The sequence below is a fragment of the Palaemon carinicauda genome, chromosome 6 (genome assembly GCF_036898095.1).
Source record: "Palaemon carinicauda isolate YSFRI2023 chromosome 6, ASM3689809v2, whole genome shotgun sequence".
Taxonomy (NCBI): Eukaryota; Metazoa; Arthropoda; class Malacostraca; order Decapoda; family Palaemonidae; genus Palaemon; species Palaemon carinicauda.
The window spans coordinates 22,310,248-22,336,496 of NC_090730.1; the positions used below are offsets into that span (position 1 = coordinate 22,310,248).

General features: G+C 44.3%; 2 protein-coding genes across 3 annotated transcripts in view; one reads left to right on the forward strand and one right to left on the reverse strand.

Annotated features, from left to right (window-relative positions):
- Positions 1-26,249, forward strand: part of LOC137642498 (uncharacterized) — a 297,295-nt gene that overhangs the window by 157,673 nt on the left and 113,373 nt on the right. The gene's annotated exons all lie outside the window — the stretch shown is intronic.
- The window catches only part of LOC137642497 (leucine-rich repeat-containing protein 28-like), a 60,609-nt gene that overhangs the window by 5,318 nt on the left and 29,042 nt on the right, over positions 1-26,249 (reverse strand). For both annotated transcript variants that reach the window (XM_068375103.1, XM_068375102.1), the window contains 4 exons: positions 19,419-19,500; positions 12,409-12,540; positions 7,049-7,277; positions 6,401-6,505 (listed from right to left, as the gene is read on the reverse strand). In XM_068375103.1, coding sequence (XP_068231204.1) covers positions 6,401-6,505; positions 7,049-7,277; positions 12,409-12,540; positions 19,419-19,500 — 548 coding nt within the window. The remainder of the gene's footprint in view (positions 1-6,400; positions 6,506-7,048; positions 7,278-12,408; positions 12,541-19,418; positions 19,501-26,249) is intronic.

Below are 26,249 nucleotides of genomic sequence, written 5' to 3' on the forward strand. Positions count from 1 at the left end.
CGACTTATTGGAACGTGCCAATAGGCGTCTGACAAGTCGATGGAGACGGTATATGCCCTCTTGGGCAGTAAGGCCCTTATGTGTTGTAATGTTAACATCTTGAACTTGTGGTTCACTATGAACTTGTTGAGTGGTGACAAGTCCAGAATGACTCTGAGTTTCCCCGAGTCTTTCTTGGGAACACAAAACAGCCTCCCTTGGAACCTGATGGACTTTACCCTCCGGATCACCTTTTTCTCCAACAGTTCTTGAATGTACTCCTGCAAAACGGGGGTGGAGTGTTGGAAAAATTGAGGGCACAGGGGCGGAGTACTGTACCAACTCCAACCCAGTCCATTTTTGAGCAGGCTGTGGGCCCAGGGATCGAAGGTCCAACGATCCCGAAAATACTGTAGTCTCCCTCCTACCGGCGACACTTCACTTTGACTGCTGCCCTGCAGTCTTGCCTCCCTGGCCGCGACCACCTCTGAATCCTCTTCCCCTAGAGGGGCGTCTCGCCGAGCCTCTGGCTGCACCTCTGGGCTTTGCTCGAAACGTGGTCGATTGCCCTTCGAACACTGGATTGAATGCCGGGGATGCTGATGACACGGCCTGGGATACCCATTGGAAGGTGGTCGGGGTCTGGGCTACCAACTGTGGCACCGGAGGCAAAGCTGGCTGCTGCTGCTGCTGACGTTGCGGTCTGAAAGGTTTGGCTGGGCGGGAAGAAAACCTCGATTTCTTCGCCTTTCCCTTCGGCTGGGGGCCTTCATCAGGGGAAGACTTCCTCTTAAGGGACAGGCCCCACTTAAGGAGAAGATTTCGATTCTCAGTGGCTGCCTTGTCCACCACCTCCTTAACCACCTCATTGGGAAAGAGATCTTTACCCCAGATGCTGGATGAGATGAGTTTCTTGGGTTCATGCCTCACTGTGGCCGAGGCGAACACAAACTCCCTGCAGGCCCTCCTCGCTTTGACAAAGCTATAGAGGTCCTTTGTCACCGTGGCCAGATGGATCTTGGCCATTACCATGAACATTTCAGGCATCTTAGGGTCGCTAGCCATTGTCTCCATGTTTGTCTGGAGAGACATCGAGGCTGCCAGACGCTCCTTTGTCTCAAGTTCCCTCCGTAGGAGGAATTCAGACAACTTGGGAAGGTTTTCGCCGAACTGTTGACCTGCAATATCGGCGTCCAACTTCCCAACTGAGAAGGTGAGATGTACCTCCTTCCAGTCCTTGTTGTCCAACGGTAAGGCCAAAGACAAGGGCTTGCATTCCTCCAGAGATGGGCATGATTTGCCAGCTTCTACCGCCTTCAAAACGGCCGCGAACCCTTTCTGCAGAAAGGGGAAGGCCCTAGCCGGAGAAGATACGAAGGAAGGGTGCTTCTTACTCAAAGCAGCAACTTTTGAGTTTGAGAAGCCCCTCTCCTTCAACGCAGACGTTAGTGCAACTTGAGCCTTGGCGTGATCCAAGATGATCACCTCCTTCGGTTCCGTCTCCTCCTTCGAGGCCGGCTCCTTCTTCAGACGGACATAACAGTCCGGGTAGGCCCCTCTGCTGGGCCAGAATTCCACCTCCTCAAGGGGAACTGAACCCAGCTTCTCCGACATGACGATCTTCCCGACCGTCATCGGCATGAGCTCGGCATATCTCCACGGGTTGGCATCCGAGCACACAGGAAGGTCCTTCACGTTGAGCTTCTTTGGAGGCCCCCGTGACGCTGTAATCTTCTGCATCTGGAGCTCCATTGCAGCGGCCTTCTGACTATTCTCCTTCTGCATCTGTTGTATCATAACAACGATGGAAGAGAGAGCCTGTCCCAGCTCTGTTGGAAGAGCGGACGAAGTAGAGGGAATAGGTTCAGGGGCCTGAACCGGAACGTCTGATGGTACGGAATCCTCTTCCTCCACGGCAATTGGATCTTGATCCTCCTCCTCGCCCCCTGCGAGGAGGTCCTGTTCCGCATGGTCGGACAGGTCCGACATCTTGTCATCCAGCTGGATGTCCTCCATGGTATCCGCAACATCCTCCTCCACTGGGATCTGGACGAGAGGGATCTCCGGCCAAGGCTGGGGAACAACAGCGTCAGTAGAAGCCTTGGGAAAAAGGTACGCCCTCATCTTCTCATTAGGAAGATAAGGTCCAGTGGTGTTCTTCTGGAAACCCCTTACCCATATACGGAGCTTCTCCCTCGCTGCGTCCCTTGACTCCGCCGACCTAGGGGATTCAAAAGCCTCAGATATCAGGTTAGTACATACTGAACATACCTGCGGATCCCAGTAGCGGAGATCATCCTTGGAGGCTGCGCAAGCTGCGTGCCTCCTACACGAGACATGTCCGCAAAAGTTCTTGCTGCGGACATTGCAGAAGACGCTATCACACTTCGGATGCTCCTCCTGTAAAAGAAGAAAATTTCCATGAATATCAAGTGAATTTCAATTCACATGTATATATGAGCATGTACAAAGAATAAGGGAAAGACACATACTTGTGAATCCCACACAATCACCTGTGGAAGCCCACCAGCCATTAAAATCAAATGGTTAGTCTTTGCTAGAATAACCAGAGATCATATTTCCCGAGGGAAATTAGGTGTAGCTCACACCTAAGGTAAGATTTTAACATTCTGGCTAAAGATGAAAAGAATTCTCTTTTCATCCCTGTAAGGCAACCCCAAGTGACTGCACAAGGCAACACAAGTAAGTTAGAAAAGACAGTGTTGTAACCTACTATATCATGGTCTCCCCTGGCAAAATACACTATACAGGGAAGAACTGACACAGTACATGAGGGTGGTGTGCCGGCCGGCTCTTGCCGGTCAGTACCCCCCCCCCTTTTTTTTCCAAAGGAAGGTCTCAAGTATGCAACTTAAGATCACCCAGATGGGGGAGAACTCCAGCTCCTATGCCTGAACCGGCCGGCAGTGGTTGCCGGTCCCTAGCTACCCGGGTGGCACCCAGCTGCTGGCCATCACTCTTAGTGGCCAGCAGACCGAGCGATGTAGCAGGCCGGCCGGCAGCGGTGAGCAAACCCTGCCGGCTGGCATCCACACCAGGTAGCGCCCGGCTGCCGGCCGCCACTCACAGCGGCCGGCAGGTGAGCAAGGAGACCGGCCGGCAAAGGCATATAACCACCGCCGACCGACAGCAGGAGAACTAGAGAACACCCCCTACCCGACTGCCGGCCACTAGGCCGGCAGACGGCAGGGACAACACATAAGACGACAACAGAATGGGTGCCGGGCTAAGAGGCTAAGTACCTCCGCGCCCGACCCCCGAAAGAGTGCCGAGAGGAAGGGGAGACACTAAGTCAGGCTTCCTAACCACTGCTTACTGAATCTACAGACGGCAGCAGTTGAGGGACCAAGGAAGGACCGGGCAGCACTCAAGGGATAGGGCCTCTGCCGGTCGGCACACTCTGCCGGCCGACAGGGGACCATGTCAGCTCCCCATCCTAACCTAGGATATGTACGGATGTGAGACGGCTGACACAAAGGAAACGGAAAAACAGAAGGGAAGGACAGAGGGTCCTGTCCAACCTTGCCTTGGTTAAGGATCATCCCCAACTAGGAAAGCCCATCTCGGCCAGGGAAAATCCAGGGAGGGAGGCCGGCACTACTGGCTGCCTCCCTAAAACCAAGGCAAGGAAGGAATTGCTAATCCGGAAAGGGAACATATCCCAAACCCGGAACAGCAAAGAGGACAAGTCTGAGGGGTCACCGAGTGAAGGGATCATAACTACAGAAACCCTCCAAGGCGAGCCAAGGAGGATAAACCTCCTATGCCCGTGTCAGGCAGCAAGAGAGACTCTGCCCCACGCTAGACCAACACGGACTCAGACTAATACACTGCTGTACTGTCCCTCTCTGAACCAAACCAGTTGGAGCAGGAAGGTACAGTACCACTCCAGCATAGTTATATTTGAAAATTAATTCAAACAAACCACTAGAGTTAAGCCTAAGGCTTAAGCAGAGGGAAAGGGTTTGCCCCTTCCCCGAAGAGAAGGGAGCAAACGGGGAAACAGACAATATTTTAATAGCCTAAGACAACCTAGCCTAGGCACTAAGAGAATCGATTACCTAAATCACCGAAACTCACTCCAATACTATCTTGGAAAATACTCGAAAAAAGCTTATATGTATAACGTTGCCTAACGCTTTAAACAGTATAACATCACACTTGGAAGACTAATTATCATGCAGGAAGTACAAGGGCCAACAACTAGGCTACGAAGACTAGTGTCGGTCAGCCTAGGCAAATCCTTCGCCAGGCGCTATACTATAGCATCATAACAGAATTCCTAAATAAGCTAAGCAGCTAATTATTAAAGCGAAAGGGGCTGGGAACGTCGCTCTTGCTAACCAAATAAATCCTATTCTAGCGAGCGACAGCGTCCAGGACGCCTCCAGCAGGCAACAGCTCTTGTATCAAAGATAACTCTTTTAATTACTTTAATTTTAACCAAGAGCCTACATTTATACATAAAGGAAATGGTACTCAACTTATCCGAAGCAGAAGAAGTTGGAGAAAGCATAATTAACGAGTAAATCCAAGATTTTGGTAGAAAACACAGGGAAAACACCGAGTTGTATAGCTACGCAAAAAGGAATACAGATGGCGCCGCGAGCGGCGCAGGGCACGCTTACGAAACGGGGAGGAGAGATGCCTTACGAAGGGCTCCCCCCTTTCTTATCGTTTTCGTTTTCTTGCCATTTGACCCCTACGAAGTGTTAACTCTATTCGGGGTATAGATTGCTATGTGGCGTGTCAAGAATACATCCGCTGATATTTACGATATCCCTAAGGTCTTTTTTAGGGATACTCACTCCAGGAGTTAGAATTCTGGGTACCTTAAGGTAAATTCTCTGGGAATATCGCCGTAGTTGTAATATACCCTAGGAAGCTACCTTTAAGGAACTTCCATCAGGACGACATGGCTTGAGCCCAAAAATTTTAATCTATGAGACACAAAATTAATTTCTTAATCTTTGATTTTAAACTTGCTGCTCATCCCAGTCTTTTCACAATATATCATCTCGCACACATTTCCCCTGAGAAAGAAATAAAGGCATGTACTTTCCGTAGATGCAAAACGAAGCAAAACATGTAGTTATTAACAGGTCATACTCGACTATCTGATACACATCATTGAGCCTATTATGTAATCACTGATCGAAATAAGGAAGAAAATCACTGTATCAGTAGATTACATATATAAAACAGAACTGGAAGATGCTACAGTACTCTATAACAGCGTATGTTTGGCTTGTTAATCTTTGCCAAAAGGTAACCAAAATTACATATGGGTCCAAATTGATACAACAAATTTTGATTTGAAAGACCCAGTTAGCTGACCCATGTCAAGTCATACATGACAGCCTCTCAGATGTGAATGGGAGTACAGAAGGAACTTAAGCATATGTATTAAACTTATAAAGATAAAGCACTATTGAATCAAAAACAAACAACATGAACAACAGTTTATATGACAATATAGAAAGAAACTACAGCAGTGTTGTTCAGAATTCTATCCCTTGTATGGCTAGCTCAAAAGATTCACTGTTACGCTAAAGACAGAAAAAATTTAAGTTGTTTAGTTTTGTGAGAAAGACTAGAACAGATGAACATTTAAGGAGAAAGTAGCGTAGCTCAGAAAGTGGTGCAGTACGGGAAAAGGGGTACAGTATTGCATTACAAAGGAAACAGCAATACAGTACTGTATACTGAATCCCTTCAAATATCCTCTATTTAACACTATGCCACAGGCTGCATGAGCAGACTTATATCTGCCCTGGTCTCTCTTTTAAGATTAAATGACCAACCCTGGATGTAGCGAATATCCCCAAAACTTGCTGGGACATAAACATCCCACCCATCACGAATTCCATAATGGTATACTGCTTAATAAGATACACTGGAGACAGTGCTTCCCTTAAGGAAGAGAATCCTGGTTACAATAATGAAAAAATCTAACGAAATCTTATGACAATAATAGAAAATTCACCCTGAGGTTATAGCATCCTGCTTTTCCAACTAGGGTTGTAGCTTAGCAAGTAATAATAATAATAATAATAATAATAATAATAATAATAATAATAATAATAATAATAATAATTTGAAACATTTGCCAAGAACAAAGTTTTGTAAATGGGCAAATTAGACCAACTTGAAGACATACTGTAAGGGAATGTACAGGTATCCTAGAAACCGAAGACATTAGTCAATATTTGAGGAGAGATACTGTACTCCATGTCTTGGTCTCCTCAGGAGCCATATGAATACCATACAGATAGCCATTTTTAGATCTACAGCAACTTTGCTAAGGAAACTTCCTTTAGACGTTGGAACATAAAATATTTTCCGTGATGAAACAGCATTATTTAAAAGTCAAAACACATCCAAATAATTTCTCACTTACCCACATGTTTGCAAAACAACTGGATCCCACGATTCACCAGTTCGAAGTTCTTGCATTAGAGAAAATGGGAGGTAGTTCATTAGCGGGTTGTCATCAAAGAAGACCCTTGGGAAAAAAAATAAGGATAATTAATGGTAATGTATATGAATTACTCTCAGGTGTTTATTCACATTTAATGAGCACCTTCAATGGAGGAGAGTGTATTAGCAGATGTGACAGAATTGAACAAGTTGGTGAAAAATTACAAAAATTACTATGATTCTGGGAAAGTAGAGGATGCATGGATTCTCTATACATGAATCACTGACAGTCTCAAAACTGAGAATTTAGTACTTTTATGTCAACCTTAGATAATCTCAACATGCAAGAATAAGAACATTAAAAACAATCCATGTCAGGGCATCAGGACATAATTTTATTGTCAATAAGTAATATGAAGTAGTATCTCTTCAAAATAACTCTCATTATTTTCAATTGAAAGAGTACAGTACAGTAGTATATAAAATGAATAATTTAGTCACATAAAAGATTAAAATTCAAATTGATCCTTACTAGAAAAATTTAATCTTCTAAACGCAAAGTCATTTTTGAGGCCACCGTTTAATTAACAATTTGGGAATTTCCTTTGTCGGCATGATTCGTACTTACGTTGGTTTGCTGGTAAAATTCAATGCTGGTAGGTGAGTTAAGGAATTGCAGCAGCAAGAGATTCTGGTGAGTAGTGGAAGAGAAACTATGGAACGAGGTAATTCTCTTATGTGATTGTGGTCGACATACAAGCCCTGTAAGGCAGTCAGTCCACCAATAGCCTCGGGAAGATGAAACAAGCTGTTGCTACTGAGCATTAGCACTGACAGTGTCTTTAAATTACAAAGTTCTGTAAAAGAAGGAATATAATGTCATTATTATTATTATTACTATTATTATTATTATTATTATTATTATTATTATTATTATTATTATTATTATTATTATTACTATTACTTACTTACTAGGTTACAACCCTAGTTGGAAAAGCAGGATGCTATAAGCCCTGGGACTTCAACAGGGAAAATAACACAGTGAGGAAAGGAAACAAGAAAAATGAAATATCTCAATTACAGTAACAACATTAAAATAAATATTTCCTAAATAAACTATAAAAAAATTAACAAAACAAGAGGAGGAGAAATAAGATATAATAGTGTGCCCAAGTGAACCTTCAAGCAAGAGAACTCTAACCCAAGACAGTAGAAGACCATGGTACAGAGTTTATGGCACTACCCAAGACTAGAGAACAATGATTTGATTTTGGAGAGTCCTTCTACTAGAAGAGCTGCTTACCATAGCTAAAGAGTCTCTTCTACCCTTAACAAGAGGAAAGTGGCCACTGAACAATGACAGCGTAGTAACCCCTTAGGTGAAGAAGAATTGTACCACTGAACAATGACAGTGTAGTAACCCCTTAGGTGAAGAAGAATTGTTTGGTAATTTCAGTGTTGTCAGGTGTATGAAGACAGAGGAGACTCTGTAAAGAATAGGTCAGACTATTCGGAGTATGTGTAGGCAAATGGAAAATTAACCGTAACCAGAAAGAAGGATCCAGTGTAGTACTGTCTGGCCAGTCAAAGGACCCCATAACTCTCTAGCGGTAGTATATCAACGGGTGGCTGGTGCCCTAGCCATTCTACTGTTATCTTCATCACGTAAAAGAATCCTTTGACTTGATCACTCTCTACTAGAAATGTTTATATATTTTAATACAGTCTGGCTTTACATTGAACTGTTTTAACTTTATAAAACTTATGTTAGTCTACAAAATTATTCAAATTAGCTTTTATAACAGTATTGGAGTGAGAGAGGTTGGCACTTTAATCCTCTCTTCTGATAAATCAGGATATATAGTCAAGACTAAAGAGGGCATAAAACACATTAGGAAGGCCACAAGAGGCATCTGTATACAATTGATAGAGATTAGCTCTTTAATCCTCTCTTCTGATAAAACAGAATAGATATTCAAGACTACTAAAGAAGGCACAAAACACATTGAGAAGGCTACTAAAGGCATCTGTATACCATGCCCTTTTATGCTAATCAACATCTTAAGATATACAGTACAGTACTGTAAAAAAAGTATTTGGTAGGAAAAATATTGTATACTGTATATTAAAAAACCATCATATAGAAATTTAGTGTTACTAACAAACAACATCATAATTTTACAGTTATTAAAATTACTTCCTTTTGTTTAAGCTCTTTTAGGGTACTGGTCGTCTTATCTAATTCAGCCAAGAAATTAAATAAATTTGGAGTGACAAGGAAACAGAAGTTAGCAAGGAAGGGTATTTTAAGGCAAAGTACAGTGTTCTTGCAAAACATGTACAAGCGTAAATCCACTTCAAAAGCATGATTTAAGAGCTTTGATTGGAAAAGATGTGTTGAGGGCCTAATCTCTCTATGCTCCAAGAGGTAGACTAAGAAGGTAACCAAGAAATCTGGGAAATCCAGCAAAGGGTCCTGTCCCTTAGGAAGGCTGTCAATGCCTTCCACATCTGGTATTGCCTTTAAGATTATTACAGTACAATTCATCAAGTAAACACATTAATGTTGTTAACTAAGAAGTCTATCCTGTAGATACGGGTGAGAAAACCACCTAGACATGAAGTTTCTGGGTCAAAAATTAGCATGTAAAGGTACTATGACTCCCCCCTTTCTGGTACAGCTCTTACCAACTGAAGAGGATGAAACTTTGTCCTGGACACTCAAAGAGCTGAAACCAACAGTGGACTGTTCAGTCACAGTGGGGCAACAAGCACATCTGTCCCTGTGAAATATAAACTTTCGAAACCTTCAAAATCATATTCACCATAGGAAACACAGATCAAAGACCATCAGTTCTAGTCTAGATTCAAGGAATCTCCTTATTTGTAACTGCATAGAATGAAAGGTGTGGTTCTATGCCATCCCAAACAGGTCCACTATGAGATATGAAACAGTTTTAAAGATCTTGTTGGAGAAGCTATAGTTTAAGATCCACTATATCCAAGACTATCTGCCTGGAAAAGGCATCCTTTTATCAAATTCACTAAGCCCTACTACAGAAATGGGTTAACGAACAAATTCTGCTCTTGGAGGAACTTCATGATAGGAAGGATCTTGGTGTTTAGTGTTCTTGAACAAGATCCCTTCTTCGGAGACGACAGACAGCGGCCTGGCTGTCTATTAAGGATTTTAATGTGCAAGTTCCTGCTTAGAATGATTTTTAGTTTCAGAAAAAGTGCCATCAATTCCAACACATGTAAAATTCTTTGAACCTAGGAAACCGTTCCTAGATTTTAGGTCTCCTCCAAGGGACCTCCCTGACCCGATTTCATTTGTATGAAGGATAACAGAAATTATGGGAGAGATCAAAGGGACCAAAATGGAGAGCCAATGGTGGTCCAAGGTCTACGAGAATCTTTTGGTAGCAAAGGAGAAAAACGGAGCGTCTGTCCCAAAGCCCTTTTTGAGGTCTTTCAACCTAGTCTTCAGAACTGGGACAACAGTGAAGCATGCTGAAGGAGGGCCAGGACTTGTTTCAGTTGTTGTCTCTAAGAAGAAGGACTCAAAAAACACCTTTTAGTATTTTTATTCTTACAAGCTAGGCTATAACCCTATTTGGAAAAGCAAGATGCTATAAGCCCAAGGGCTCCAACAGTGAAAAATAGACCAGAGAGGAAAGTAAGCAAGGAGATAAATAATCTGCAAGAGAAGAGTAAGCAATCGAAAATAAGATATTTCAAAAACAGTAACAACATGAAATTAGATCCTTCACATTTAAACTATAAAAACTTTTAAAAAGAGAGAACAGCATGCCTGAGTATACTCCCAAGCAAGAGAACTTTAATCCAAAACCATGGAATGCCATGGTACAGAGAGTATGGCACTACCCAAGGCCAGAGAACAATAGTTTGATTTTGGAGTGTCCTTCTCCTAGAAGAGCTGCTTACCATAGCTATAAAGTCTCTTCTACCCTTACCAAGAGGAAAGTAGCCACTGAACAATTACATTGCAGTAGTTAACCCCTTGAGCAAAGGAATTGTTTAGTAATCTCAGCATTGTTAGGTGTATGAGGACAAAGGAGAATGTAGTAAGAATAGGCCAGACTATTCGGTGTATGTGAAAGCAAGGGAATAATGAGCCGTAACCAGAGAGAGGGATCCAATGTACAGTAGTACTATCTGGCCAGTAAAAGGACAATAACTCTAGCAGTAGTATCTCAATAGATGGCTGGTGCCCATTAATAAGATTCTTCTCTGAGAGGGCTTGGGAAGGACCAGGGTGGATTTTGACACATGGTATTCCAACAAAGAACAAGTCAAATGCAGACTTGGTAAAACTGGTCCTAATTTAGGAGAGGTGATTGGAGAGTGCATCTAAACACAATTCTCTTGTCTCCACCCAGATCAGTCAGTCATCTAGGTAAACAATAACCTGTACCCTCACAACAGCAAGAACTTGATTATGGTCTTTGCCAATTATGTGAACACCTCAGGAGCTATATTGAGGCCACCAGCATCACTCTGAACCTGCATGACCTCCCCCTTACCCTTAACCTTAGGTAAGTCAAGAATTGAAGAGTGATAGGGATGTGCCAGTTGACATCTTTGAGATCTTTAGCACAAGTCCAGGTGCTTTGCAGTAGTGATTGGCAGTCCTAAGTTATGGTCGACATTTTGAAATTGTCATAATTCCTGCCTTTGTTGAGACGAGAGAGGTCGAGGATTACCCTTATTGAGGGTCATTGAAAATCCGACTTTATAACTGTCGAAGGATACACTTTTCTACAGCTCAATTCTCCAGCATTTTCCAGCCAAAGAGCCAAGTTCCTGGGTTTTGAGCTAAAAAATATTTGCCATGGAGGCAGCCCCAAGCCTTTCCAGCCTTTGATGAGTCCCCACCAAGAGAAGTTTAATATTTTTTTTTTAAATAATGGAAGCAACCACCAACCAGATGGAATTCATTGTTGGGATCACTTACTCTGTTGTCACTGAAAAGGACCAGAACCATGACTTCCCTGCTCAAGGAACAAAAGCACATTCAGTGAATATAAAAAAAAAACTTCTGGAATATTTTGTCTAATGTGAAGCAAGTTGTATTAATGAACAGAAAAACCCTTGAAAGACTAGTTTGTAAGAATTTAATTATAGGTAGTAGGTTGGGCAGGGCACCAGCCACCCGTTGAGATACTACCGCAAGAGTTATGAGGTCTTTTGACAAGCCAGACAGTACTACATTGGATCATTCTCTCGGGTTACGGTTCATTTTCCCTTTGCTTACACACACACACACACACACACACACACACTGAATACTCTGGCCTATTCTTTACATATTCTCCTCTGTCCTCATATACATGACAACACTAAGATTAACTAATAATTCTTCTTCTCCCAAGGGGTTACTGCACTGTAATTATTTAGTGGTTTCTTTCCTCTTGGTAAGGGTAGAAGAGACTCTTTAGCTATAGCAAGTAGCTCTTCTAGGAGGACACTCCAAAATCAATAAAATTGTTCTCTAGTCTTGGGTAGTGTCATAGCTTCTGTACCATGGTCTTCCACTGTCTTGGGTTAGAGTTCTCTTGCTTGAGGGTACACTCGAGCACACTATTCTATTTAATTTATCTTTCTCTTGTTTTGTTAAAGTTTTTAAAGTTTATATAGGAGGTATTCATTTTAATAGTATTACTCTTGTTAAAATATTTCATTTTTCTTTGTTTCCTTTCCTAACTGGGCTATTTTTCCTGTTTTAGCCCCGGGGCTTACAGCATTCTGCTTTTCCAACTAGGGTTGTAACTTAGCAAGTAATAATAATAATAGATATGTTCCTGACTACATAGCAAAGTAATTTAGTAATCTATAACCCCAATGAGTAAAATCCTCATGATGTTCTTAATCCATGGATTCAGGTTTTTAAACAGGTGGCTCATCTTCAAAGGTGATGAATCAGTGCTAGAATGCTTAGAGAACTAATACTTTATAGTAATTCACCTTTTGGAAAGCAGGTTATCTGATTGTAAACCGCAACAAGAGAGCGTAAAGATGGGAGCTTCCCAATAGACGTTGGAAGGTTTTTAATCTTGTTGTTACCAATGTCAAGTACTTGAAGTGAGACCAGCTCTCCTATTAAATAAAAAAACATCATAGAATAATCTGGTTATAAAGCAAGCAGTTATTGTATAAACAAAATAATCATTATATCTGGGTATATTATATTCAACTCGCAAAGAGCCCGGTTGCAAGTGTGCACAACATGAATTAACATAGAGCTGGTTCACCTCCAGCCGTTATAACATCTTTTAAGACATTCAAGGTAATAAACTGGGATTGAATTGGTAGCCTCAACATACAGCGTACGTGCACTGTATATACTCAAGATCATTTAATTTGTATGGCCCCTCAAAATCGTAAAATCAAAATATATTTTCAATTTAAAATAAATTTTTGAATATACTTACCCGGTGAATATATATGTAGCTTACGTCTCCGACGGTCGACAGATTCCAAAAACTCGCGAGCAATCGCCATGATGGTTGCGGGGTGTGAACAACAGCGCCGACTATCGGCCAGATACCGCATATATTTCCCCAAGAATTCAGTTCTTCTCAGTCCGTAGGGTCTCTATCGGGGAGGAAGGGGGCCCTTTAATTATATATATTCACCGGGTAAGTATATTCAAAAATTTACAGTTTTAAATTGAAAATATCATTTTTAAATATTTAACTTAGCCGGTGAATATATATGTAGCTGATTCACACACAAGGTGGAGGGTAGAGACCAGTATTAAAACATTAAAGGAATATACACTCAAGAGTTTTTGACAATTATTCAAAAAACAAACTTAAAGTATAGGTACCTAATAAGGAAGCTGACTCTGATAACTACTCTGCCTCATTAGTCCGCTATCTTCACGAAGCCCAGCGATCCACTCAGGATGCTGAAAGACTTCCAGGAGCTGTTATAATCAGGGTAAACACCCCTACAACAGGACCTCATCAATACCCTTAATCTGGGCGCTCTCAAGAAACAATATTTTGACCACCCGCCAAATCAAAAGATTGCGGAAGACTTCTTAGTCTCCACATACAACCCAAAATAAGATTAAAAATTTCAAGAGAAGATAAAAGGATATTGGGATTAAGGGAATGTAGTGGTAGAACCTTCACCCACTACTGCACTCGCTGCTACGAATGGTCCCAACGTGTAGCAGTCCTCATAAAGAGTCTGAACATCTTTCAAATAATATGAAGCGAACACAGATTTGCTCCTCCAAAAGGTTGCGTCCATAATGCTTCTAAGGGATCTATTTTGTTTGAACGCTACTGAAGTTGCTACCGCTCTAACTTCATGAGTCTTAACTTTAAGCAAATTTAGATCATTCTCACTTAAATGAGAGTGAGCCTCTCTAATCAAAAGTCTAATAAAATAAGATAACGCATTCTTCGACATAGGTAAAGGGGGCTTTTTAACCGAACACCATAAAGCCTCTGAATTACCTCGCAGCGGTTTGGTTCTATTTAAATAAAATTTTACAGCTCTAACTGGGCACAGAACTCTTTCAACTTCATTCCCAACAATTTCAGATAGACTGGGAAGATCAAACGATTTAGGCCATGGACGAGATGGTAGTTCATTTTTGGCTAAAATACCAAGCTGAAGCGAGCATACTGCTTTATTAGCGGAGAAGCCGATATTCTTGCTGAAAGCATGTATCTCACTAACTCTTTTTGCAGAAGCCAAGCTCACTAAAAAAAGAGTTTTAAGCGTAAGATCCTTAAGTGAGGCTGAATTCAACGGTTCAAACCTGTCTGACATAAGGAACTGAAGGACCACGTCCAAGTTCCAAGCAGGAGTAGAAATATGACGCTCCTTGGAAGTCTCAAAAGACTTAAGAAGGTCTTGAAGATCTTTTTTATTAGACAGATCCAAATTTCTATGCCTAAAAACAGAAGCTAACATGCTTCTGTAGCCTTTAATGGTAGATGCAGAAAGGGAGCGACCATTTCTCAGATAAAGCAGAAAATCTGCAATCTGCGCTACAGTGGTACTGGAAGACGAAATAGAGGAGGACTTGCACCAGTCTCTAAATACCTCCCATTTAGATTGATAGATCCTGATGGTAGAGGATCTTCTAGCCCTCACGACCGCTCTATCTGCCTCCTTCGAAAACCCTCGAGCTCTAGAGAGTCTTTCGATAGTCTGAAGGCAGTTAGACGAAGCGCGGGAAGGCTTTGATGAAACCTTTTTACATGAGGCTGACGCAGGAGATCCATCCGTAACGGTAAACTTCTTGGGATGTCTACCAGCCATAGAAGTACCTCTGTGAACCATTCTCTCGAAGGCCAGAGGGGAGCAACCAACGTCAACCTGGTCCCTTCGTGAGAGGCGAACTTCTGAATCACCCTGTTTACGATCTTGAACGGTGGGAAGACATAGATGTCTAGGTGAGACCAGTCCAGCAGGAAAGCGTCTATGTGGGCCGCCTCTGGATCTGGAACTGGAGAGCAGTAAGTCGGGAGCCTCTTTGTCAGAGAAGTCGCAAAGAGATCTATGGTGGGACGACCCCATGTCACCCATAGTTTCTCGCACACATCCTTGTGCAACGTCCACTCCGTGGAGATAACTTGTCCTCTTCTGCTGAGGCAGTCCGCTAAGACATTCATCTCTCCTTGCACGAATCTTGTCAGAAGAGAGATGTTTCGAGCTTTTGACCAAGTGAGAAGGTCCCTTGCGGTGACGAAAAGGGAGTGGGAGTGAGTGCCTCCTTGTTTCGAGATGTATGCAAAGGCCGTGGTATTGTCTGCATTCACCTCCACCACTTTGTTCCGAACCAGACTCTCGAAACTCCTTAAAGCAAGATGGACTGCCAAAAGTTCTTTGCAATTTATGTGAAGACTCTTTTGGTCTGTGGACCAAAGACCCGAGCATTCCAGATTGTCCAGTGTCGCTCCCCAACCCAAATCCGATGCGTCTGAAAACAACACATGGTTTGGGTTCTTGACCGCAAGAGAAAGACCTTCTCGAAGTCTGATGTTGCTGTCCCACCAAGCTAGACATGTCCTGACTGAGTCGGAGATCGGAATAGAGATCGTCTCTAAACCCTTCTCCTTGTTCCAATGGTGGTCTAAGTGAAACTGGAGAGGGCAAAGGTTGAGTCTCCCCAGAGAGATAAACTGCTCCAGTGATGAAAGAGTTCCCACGAGGCTCATCCAAACTCTCACAGAGCAAATGCTTTTCTCTTGCAAGTGACAGACTTTGAGCAGAGCTTGCTCCATTCTTGTGGGAGACGGAAAAGCCCGAAAAACTCGACTCTGTATCTCCATCCCCAAATAAAGAATTGTCTGGGATGGAGTCAGTTGCGACTTTTCTACGTTCACTAGGAGACCTAACTCTTTGGTTAGGTCCAACGTCCATTTGAGGTCCTCCAGACAGCGATGAAGGGACGACGCCCTGAGTAACCAGTCGTCAAAATAAAGGGAGGCTCTGATCCCTGACAAATGTAGAAAACTTGCTACATTTCGCATGAGCCTTGTAAAAATAAGAGGAGCAGGGCTGAGGCCGAAGCACAGTGCTCGGAACTGATACACTACCTTCCTGTACACAAACCTCAGGTAATGTTGAGAGTTTGGGTGAATCGGAATGTGGAAGTATGCATCCTGCAGGTCGAGAGAGACCATCCAGTCGCCTTCTCTCACAGCTGCTAAAACAGATTTGGTAGTCTCCATTGTGAAATTTTGTATTTACAACAAACACATTGAGAGCACTTACATCTAGCACTGGCCTCCAACCTCCTGTGTTCTTCGGAACCAGGAAGAGATGGTTGTAAAAGCCTGGGGATTGAAGGTCCGAGACTTTCACCACCGCCCCCTTTTCCAACAACAGAGATACTTGATGTCGCAAAGCATGTCTCTTTGTCTCCTCTCGATACCTGGGAGAGAGGTCCATCGTAAAATTTACAAGCGGAGGTCTCTGTACAAAAGGTGTTTTGTAACCCTCCTTCAGTAACATAACTGACTCCCGGTCTGCACCCCTCTTCTCCCAGGCCTGCCAGAAGTTCGTCAATCTGGCCCCTACCGCTGTCTGAGGTCGTGGGCAGTCAGACTCTGCCACGTGAGGATCTGGGTCCTCTTTTCTTACCTCGTTTGTTATCCGGACGAGAGTTTCCCCTGCTGGGGGCTCTGCCAGGAAATGGAGGAATAAATCTTGCAGCTGGCGTGTCAAACTTGGGTTTGGCGGCATAAGAAGCAGGTAAAACCTTGCGTGCAGTCTTGGCCACCAAATCGTGCGTGTCCTTTATAGCAAGAGATGACGCGATATCTTTAATAAGATGTTGAGGGAACAGAGTAGTAGATAAGGGAGCAAAAAGAAGTTCTGACTTCTGACAAGGGGTAACCCCTACAGAAAGAAAAGAACACAAGGAATCTCTTTTCTTAAGAACTCCTGCTGTGAACGTAGCCGCCAGTTCATTGGAGCCATCCCTTATGGCCTTGTCCATGCATGACATTATTTGAATAGTAACATCATTGTCCGATGGAGAGACCCTCTTACTTAAGGCTCCCAGGGACCAATCCAAAAAATTAAAAACCTCGAACGCACGAAAAACTCCTTTAAGGAGATGATCCAGTTCTGAGGATGACCAGAAAATCTTCGAGCGTCTCATGGCTAGATGACGAGAAGAGTCTACTAGGCTTGAGAAGTCTCCCTGGGCAGAGGCAGGAACTCCCAAGCCGAGAACTTCTCCTGTGTCATACCAGACGCTCGCGCGAGAGGCCAATTTAAAAGGGGGAAAGGCAAAGGAAGACTTTCCTAAACTACTTCTGGTTTCCAACCAGTCTCCCAGCAATCGCATGGCTCTCTTAGAAGAGCGAGAGAGAACCAACTTCGTAAACGAAGGAGTCGAAGAAGCCATGCCTAGAGTAAATTCAGACGGCGGCGAACGTGGAGCAGCAGTTACAAAATGATCAGGAAAAACATCCCTAAAGATATTCATAATCTTTTTAAAGTCAAGGGATTGTTGGACAACCCTAGGCTCCTCCTCTTCTGACTGAATCCCCAAAGGAATATTAGCTGAAAGGGGATCATCAACTTCTTCAGAATGCACATCGTCTGACAAAGGTAAAGTCTTGTGAGACGGAGAAAAGTCAGAATGACGAGACGGTAAAGCCTGACAGGCTACATCAACTTGAAAATGAGCCGCAGTCAAAGTCGAGGGGACGACGTCACGTCGAGACTGCGAAGACTGATGTTCTATCACACGACGAGCTTGACGTGACTGACGTTCATCGTCACGTAGGGACAGAGTCGACTGTTGTTCTATGTCAAAACGAGACTGCGGAGATTGACGTTCGATATCACGTTGGGTCAACGGAGTCGGCCGTTGAACGTCACGTCGGGGCTGCGGCGACTGCAGCTCAACGTCACGTCGTGACTGCGGAAACTGAAGTTCAAAGTCTCGGGACTGACGTGACTGACGGGAAATACGTTCTGAATCACGTTTGACCGCAAAGCTGACATTAGGGATAACGTCAGAGCGACGAGACAAATCTCGCTTAGGAGGTTGAAGACCTGAATCACGTTTGCCAGTACCGTGACGAACCGCAAGTAAAGGATCCTTACGCACGGGAACATGATCGTAAACTTCCATTAAGGAGGAAAGTTTTAACTGCATATCTTGCAAGACGCTTAACTTAGGGTCAACAGCGCTCGAAACAGATTGTGAAGTCGGTAACGTCTGTGCATGCACGTCATCGCAATGAACGGGACTCTCAAACTCAACGTCACGTTTGCGCTTAATAGGAGAGTTATCCTCCGATGAAGGAATACGGTCGGGGCTGTCCCAATGACTACAGCCAGGACGTTGGACCTGTCCTAAAGGGACTAACTTACGCTTCAACGGTCTCGAAGCCTTACGCCAAGAATTCTTAAGAAACGAGTCATCGGATGACGAGGAGAACTTCGTCTCTCCTGTCTTATGGTAAGGACGTGCTTGAAGAGCAACGTCTGAAACCTTTGAGGGAACGTCTGTTTGTTGGTTAAAGCCTCTCGCTTCCTTAGGTCCTACGACATTCCTTCTCCCAGGGGTAGGGGAGCCTGAAAGAGGTCTCGGACTAGGCAAGCGACAAGCACGAACAGACGAATCCTCCGGCAAAACACTAAACACATTTGTTGCACTTATCACTTTATCACTTTGACCCTTCAAAATCTTTACGTCGGACATAAGTTGATTCCTGTCCAAGGCCAGCGATTCGACCTTCTCACCCAACGCTTGAATAGCCATTAACATATCTCTCATAGAAGGTTCATTAGTGCCAATAGGGGGTTCTGAAACTACCACTACAGGAGGAGGAATAGGTTCAGGGGCATGGGAAGAGGAAAATTCTTGAGATCTAGAAGAGCTTCCTCTAACCCTATCTCTTTCGAGTTTCCGAGTATATTTATCATACTCCAACCACTCGAATTCAGACAAAACAATACATTCCTCACATCGATCCCCTAATTGACAAGGTTTACCTCGGCAATTAATACAAATAGAATGAGGATCGATGGAAGCTTTAGGAAGACTTTTATTACAGTCTTTCGAACATTTACGATAGACAGGAGAAGGGTCAGCCATTGTGAAAATTTCAAAGAAAGTCCAAAGATAAAGCCAAGTTCAGCAACAATAATCAAAAAAGTAATTCAAGAGTTTTATCGAAGATAAACCAACACAGCGAAAGCAATAAAACCATGAACAAGTACTTCACCAATCAGTAGAAACTTTGAGGTTAAGCGCAAGCGGAACCAATGCTGTCATTACCACCGACAGAGAAGAACTGAATTCTTGGGGAAATATATGCAGTATCTGGCCGATAGTCGGCGCTGTTGTTCACACCCCGCAACCATCATGGCGATTGCTCGCGAGTTTTTGGAATCTGTCGACCGTCGGAGACGTAAGCTACATATATATTCACCGGCTAAGTTAAATATTTAAAAAACAAAATGTTCGGTAGTTATAATCTTACCTATGGAGTCTGGCAATGATTGCAAGTTGTTTCCATGAAGGTAACAATAAGTAAGCTGCGAGAGACATCCTATGCTATCGGGCTGTCAAAAAAAAAAAAAAAGGAAAAGGCAAACCAATGAAAGATGTAACTTAACAGGTACTGCCTGTTGCTAATGACTGCACTTAACATGTGTATTTTGTCTTCATATTTTTTATTTTGTATGAATATCAGAAACATGAGCCTTACTAAAGCCTTAGAACATAAGCTAGTTACTTCTCGAAAAGTTATAGAAAAATTAAGGACGGTGATAACTCTAACAGACGGAAAAAGAACAACATGAATACAAAAGCAAATTACAACTTGTTTAATGAAAATGGCAGATAATAGATGGACATTAAGAAGCATAAAATAATGGATCCCTAGAGATTGTATCAGAAGCAGGGAAAGGAAGAGAAGACAATGGATTGACGAACTAAGAATTTGCGAGTATAAACGGCATAGAAAAACCATAAACAGACGTGAGTAAAAAAACATGTCTGAGGCCTTTGTAGTAATAATTATTATTATTACTACTAGCTGAGCTACAAGCCTATTTATAAAGCAGGATGCTATAAGCCCAAGGATTCCAACAACACGGGAAAATATCCCAGTGAGGAAAGGAAATAAATAAAGTACTGTACATGAAAAGTAATGAACAATTAATATAAAATATTCTAAGATCAGTAACATCATTAAAATAGATCTGTCACCAATAAATTATGAAGAGACTTATGTTAGTCTGTTCAACAGGAAAACATTCGCTGTAAGTTCGAACTTCTAAAAGTCCACCTATCCAACTTCCAGATTATTATTGTAGCCAAGCTACAACCTTAGTTGGAAAAGAAGGATGCTGCAAGCCCAAGGGCTCCAACATGGAAAAATATTACAGTGAGGAAAGAAAATAAGGAAATAAACTATATGAAAAGAAAAAAAAAATAAATAGAAATTTTAAGAACAGTAACAACATTAAAAGAATAAAATGTTTTAAGAACTGTAACAACATTAAATCAAAATCTTTCAGATATAAACTATAAAGAGAGACGTATGTCAGTCTGTTCAACATAAAAACATTTGTTGTATGTTTGAACTTTTGAAGTTCTACCGATGCAACTACCCGATTAGGGAGATCATTCCACAACTTGGTCATAGCTGGAATAAAACTTCTAGAATACTGTGTAGTATTAAGCTTCATGATGATGAAGGCCTGATTATTAGAACTAACTGCTTGCCTAGTATTACGAACAAGGTGGTTCTGTCCGGGAAGATGTAAATGTAAAAGATGGGCAGAATTGTGAAAAATCATATGCAACATGCATAACGAACTATTTGAACAACGGTGCCAGAGATTTATACAGTATCAAGATCAGGAATAAGAAATTTAATAGACTATAAGTTCCTGTCCAACAAATTTAGATGAGAATCAGCAGCTTAAGACCAGATAGGAGAACAATACTCGAAACAAGGTAGAATGAAAGAATTAAAACACTTCTTAAGAATAGATAGATCATCGAAAATCTTGAAAGACATTCTCAATAAGCCTATTTTTTGGGCTCAAGCCATGTCGTCCTGATGGAAGTTCCTTAAAGGTAGCTTCCTAGGGTATATTACAACTACGGCGATATTCCCAGAGAATTTACCTTAAGGTACCCAGAATTCTAACTCCTGGAGCGAATATCCCTAAAAAAGACCTTAGGGATATCGTAAATATCAGCGGACGTATTCTTGACACGCCACATAGCAATCTATACCCCGAATAGAGTTAACACTTCGTAGGGGTCAAATGGCAAGAAAACGAAAACGATAAGAAAAAGGGGGGAGCCGTTCGTAAGGCATCTCTCCTCCCCGTTTCGTAAGCGTGCCCTGCGCCGCTCGCGGCGCCATCTGCATTCCTTTTTGCGTAGCTATACAACTCGGTGTTTTTCCCTGTGTTTCTACCAAAATCTTGGATTTACTCTTTAATTATGCTTTCTCCAACTTCTTCTGCTTCGGATAAGTTGAGTACAATTTCTTTTATGTATAAATGTAGGCTCTTGATTAAAATTAAAGTAATTAAAAGAGTTATCTTTGATACAAGAGCTGTTGCCTGCTGGAGGCGTCCTGGACGCTGTCGCTCGCTAGAATAGGATTTATTTGTTAGCAAGAGCGACGTTCCCAGCCCCCTGCGCTTTAATAATTAGCTGCTTAGCTTATTTAGGAATTCTGTTATGATGCTATAGTATAGCGCCTGGCGAAGGATTTGCCTAGGCTGACCGACGCTAGTCTTCGTAGCCTAGTTGTTGGCCCTTGTACTTCCTGCATGATAATTAGTCTTCCAAGTGTGATTTTATACTGTTTAAAGCGTTAGGCAACGTTATACATATAAGCCTTTTTCGAGTATTTTCCAAGATAGTTTTGGAGTGAGTTTCGGTGATTTAGGTAATCGATTCTCTTAGTGCCTAGGCTAGGTTGTCTTAGGTTATTAAAATATTGTCTGTTTCCCCGTTTGCTCCCTTCTCTTCGGGGAAGGGGCAAACCCTTTCCCTCTGTTTAAGCCTTAGGCTTAACTCTAGTAGTTTGTTTGAATTAATTTTCAAATATAACTATGCTGGAGTAGTACTGTACCTTCCTGCTCCAACTGGTTTGGTTCAGAGAGGGACAGTACAGCAGTGTATTAGTCTGAGTCCGTGTTGGTCTAGCGTGGGGCAGAGTCTCCCTTGCTGCCTGACACGGGCATAGGAGGTTTATCCTCCTTGGTTCACCTTGGAGGGTTTCTGTAGTTATGATCCCTTCGCTCGGTGACCCCTCAGACTTGTCCTCTTTGCTGTTCCAGGTTCGGGATATGTTCCCTTTCCGGATTAGCAATTCCTTCCTTGCCTTGGTTTTAGGGAGGCAGCCAGTAGTGCCGGCCTCCCTCCCTGGATTTTCCCTGGCTGAGATGGGCTTTCTTAGTTGGGGATGATCCTTAACCAAGGCAAGGTTGGACAGGACCCTCTGTCCTTCCCTTCTGTTTTTTCCGTTTTCCTTTGTGTCAGCCGTCTCACATCCGTACCTAGCCTAGGTTAGGATGGGGAGCTGACGTGGTCCCCTGTCGGCCGGCAGAGTGTGCCGACCGGCAGAGGCCCTATCCCTTGAGTGCTGCCCGGTCCTTCCTTGGTCCCTCAACCGCTGCCGTCTGTAGATTCAGTAAGCAGTGGTTAGGAAGCCTGACTTAGTGTCTCCCCTTCCTCTCGGCACTCTTTCGGGTGTCGGGCGCGGAGGTACATAGCCTCTTAGCCCGGCACTCATTCTGTTGTCTTCTTATGTGTTGTCCTTGCCGTCTGCCGGCCTAGGGGCCGGCCGTCGGTAGGGTGTGTTCTCTAGTTCTCTTGCTGTCGGTCGGCGGTGGTTATATGCCTTTGCCGGCCGGTCTCCTTGCTCACCTGCCGGCCGCTGTGAGTGGCGGCCGGCAGCCGGGCGCTACCTGGTGTGGATGCCAGCCGGCAGGGTTTGCTCACCGCTGCCGGCCGGCCTGCTACATCGCTCGGTTGGCCGGCCACTAAGAGTGATGGCCGGCAGCTGGGTGCCACCCGGGTAGCTACGGACCGGCAACCACTGCCGGCCGGTTCAGGCATAGGAACTGGAGTTCTCCCCCGTATGGGTGATCTTAAGTTGTATACTTGAGACCTACCTTTGGAAAAAAGGGGGGGGGGGTACTGACCGGCAAGAGCCGGCCGGCACATCACCCTCATGTACTGTATCAGTTCTTCCCTGTATGGTGTATTCTACCAGGGGAGACCATGATATAGTAGGTTACAACACTGTCTTTTCTAACTTACTTGTGTTGCCTTGTGCAGTCACTTGGTGTTGCCTTACAGGGATGAAAAAAGAATTCTTTTCATCTTTAGCCAGAATGGTAAAATCTTACCTTAGGTGTGAGCTACACCTAATTTCCCTCGGGAAATATGATCTCTGGTTATTCTAGCAAAGACTAACCATTTGATTTTAATGGCTGGTGGGCTTCCACAGGTGATTGTGTGGGATTCACAAGTATGTGTCTTTCCCTTATTCTTTGTGCATGCTCATATATACATGTGAATTGAAATTCACTTGATATTCATGGAAATTTTCTTCTTTTACAGGAGGAGCATCCGAAATGTGATAGCGTTTTCTGCAATGTCCGCAGCAAGAACTTTTGCGGACATGTCTCGTGTAGGAGACACGCGGCTTGCGCAGCCTCCAAGGATGATCACCACTACTGGGATCCGCAGGTATGTTCAGTGTGTACTAACCTGCTATCTGAGGCTTTTGAATCCCCTAGGTCGGCGGAGTCAAGGGACGCAGCGAGGGAGAAGCTCCGTTTATGGGTAAGGGGTTTCCAGAAGAACACCACTGGACCTTATCTTCCTAATGAGAAGATGAGGGCGTACCTTTTTCCCAAGGCTTCTACTGACGCTGTTGTTCCCCAGCCTCGGCCGGAGATCCCTCTCGTCCAGATCCCAGTGGAGGAGGATGTTGCGGATGCCATGCAGGACATCCAGCTGGATGACAAGATGTCGGACTTGTCCGACCGTGCGGAACAGGACCTCCTCGCAGAGGGTGAGGAGGAGGATCAAGATCCGATTGCCGTGGAGGAAGAGGTTTCCGTACCTTCAGACGTTCCGGTTCAGGCCCCTGAACCTATTCCCTCTACTTCGTCCGCTCTTCCAGCAGAGCTGGGACAGGCTCTCTCTTCCATCGTTGGTATGATACAACAGATGCAGAGGGAGAATAGTCAGAAGGCCGCTGCAATGGAGCTCCAGATGCAGAAGATTACAGCGTCACGTGGGCCTCCAAAGAAGCTCAACGTGAAGGACCTTCCTGTGTGCTCGGATGCCAACCCGTGGAGATATGTCGAGCACATGCCGATGACGGTCGGGAAGATCGTCATGTCGGAGAAGCTGGGTTCAGTTCCCCTTGAGGAGGTGGAATTCTGGCCCAGCAGAGGGGCCTACCCGGACTGTTATGTCCGTCTGAAGAAGGAGCCGGCCTCGAAGGAGAAGACGGAACCGAAGGAGGTGATCATCTTTGATCACGCCAGGGCTCAAGCTGCACTAACGTCTCCGTTGAAGGAGAGGGGCTTCTCAAACTCAAAAGTTGCTGCTTTGAGTAAGAAGCACCCTTCCTTCGTATCTTCTCCGGCTAGGGCCTTCCCCTTTCTGCAGAAAGGGTTCGCGGCCGTTTTGAAGGCGGTAGAAGCTGGCAAACCATGCCCATCCCTGGAGGAATGCAAGCCCTTGTCTTTGGCCTTGCCGTTGGACAACAAGGACTGGAAGGAGGTACATCTCACCTTCTCGGTTGGGAAGTTGGACGCCGATATTGCAGGTCAACAGTTCGGCGAAAACCTTCCCAAGTTGTCTGAATTCCTCCTACGGAGGGAACTTGAGACAAAGGAGCGTCTGGCAGCCTCGATGTCTCTCCAGACAAACATGGAGACAATGGCTAGCGACCCTAAGATGTCTGAAATGTTCATGGTAATGGCCAAGATCCATCTGGCCACGGTGACAAAGGACCTCTATAGCTTTGTCAAAGCGAGGAGGGCCTGCAGGGAGTTTGTGTTCGCCTCGGCCACAGTGAGGCATGAACCCAAGAAACTCATCTCATCCAGCATCTGGGGTAAAGATCTCTTTCCCAATGAGGTGGTTAAGGAGGTGGTGGACAGGGCAGCCACTGAGAATCGAAATCTTCTCCTTAAGTGGGGGCTGTCCCTTAAGAGGAAGTCTTCCCCTGATGAAGGCCCCCAGCCGAAAGGAAAGGCGAAGAAATCGAGGTTTTCTTCCCGCCCAGCCAAGCCTTTCAGACCGCAACGTCAGCAGCAGCCAGCTTTGCCTCCGGTGCCACAATTGGTAGCCCAGACCCCGACCACCTTCCAATGGGTACCCCAGGCCGTGTCATCAGCATCCCCGGCATTCAATCCAGTGTTCGAAGGGCAATCGACCACGTTTCGAGCAAAGCCCAGAGGTGCAGCCAGAGGCTCGGCGAGACGCCCCTCTAGGGGAAGAGGATTCAGAGGTGGTCGCGGCCAGGGAGGCAAGACTGCAGGGCAGCAGTCAAAGTGAAGTGTCGCCGGTAGGAGGGAGACTACAGTATTTTCGGGATCGTTGGACCTTCGATCCCTGGGCCCACAGCCTGCTCAAAAATGGACTGGGTTGGAGTTGGTACAGTACTCCGCCCCTGTGCCCTCAATTTTTCCAACACTCCACCCCCGTTTTGCAGGAGTACATTCAAGAACTGTTGGAGAAAAAGGTGATCCGGAGGGTAAAGTCCATCAGGTTCCAAGGGAGGCTGTTTTGTGTTCCCAAGAAAGACTCGGGGAAACTCAGAGTCATTCTGGACTTGTCACCACTCAACAAGTTCATAGTGAACCACAAGTTCAAGATGTTAACATTACAACACATAAGAGCCTTACTGCCCAAGAGGGCATATACCGTCTCCATCGACTTGTCAGACGCCTATTGGCACGTTCCAATAAGTCGCCGTCTCTCCCCCTACCTAGGATTCAAGCTACAACAAAAACTTTACGCTTTCAGAGCGATGCCTTTCGGGCTAAACATAGCCCCAATGATCTTTACGAAGCTTGCGAGCGCAGCGCTCAAACAGTTACGCCTAAAAGGGTTCCAGGTAGTAGCCTACCTGGACGATTGGTTGGTGTGGGCAGCATCCAGAGCGGAATGCTTACAAGCTTCCCTACAGGTGATTCAGTTCCTGGAATATCTAGGTTTCATGATCAACAGAAAGAAGTCTCGTCTTTCTCCAGCTCAGAGGTTCCAGTGGTTTGGAATTCACTGGGACCTAGTGTCACACTGTTTTTCCATT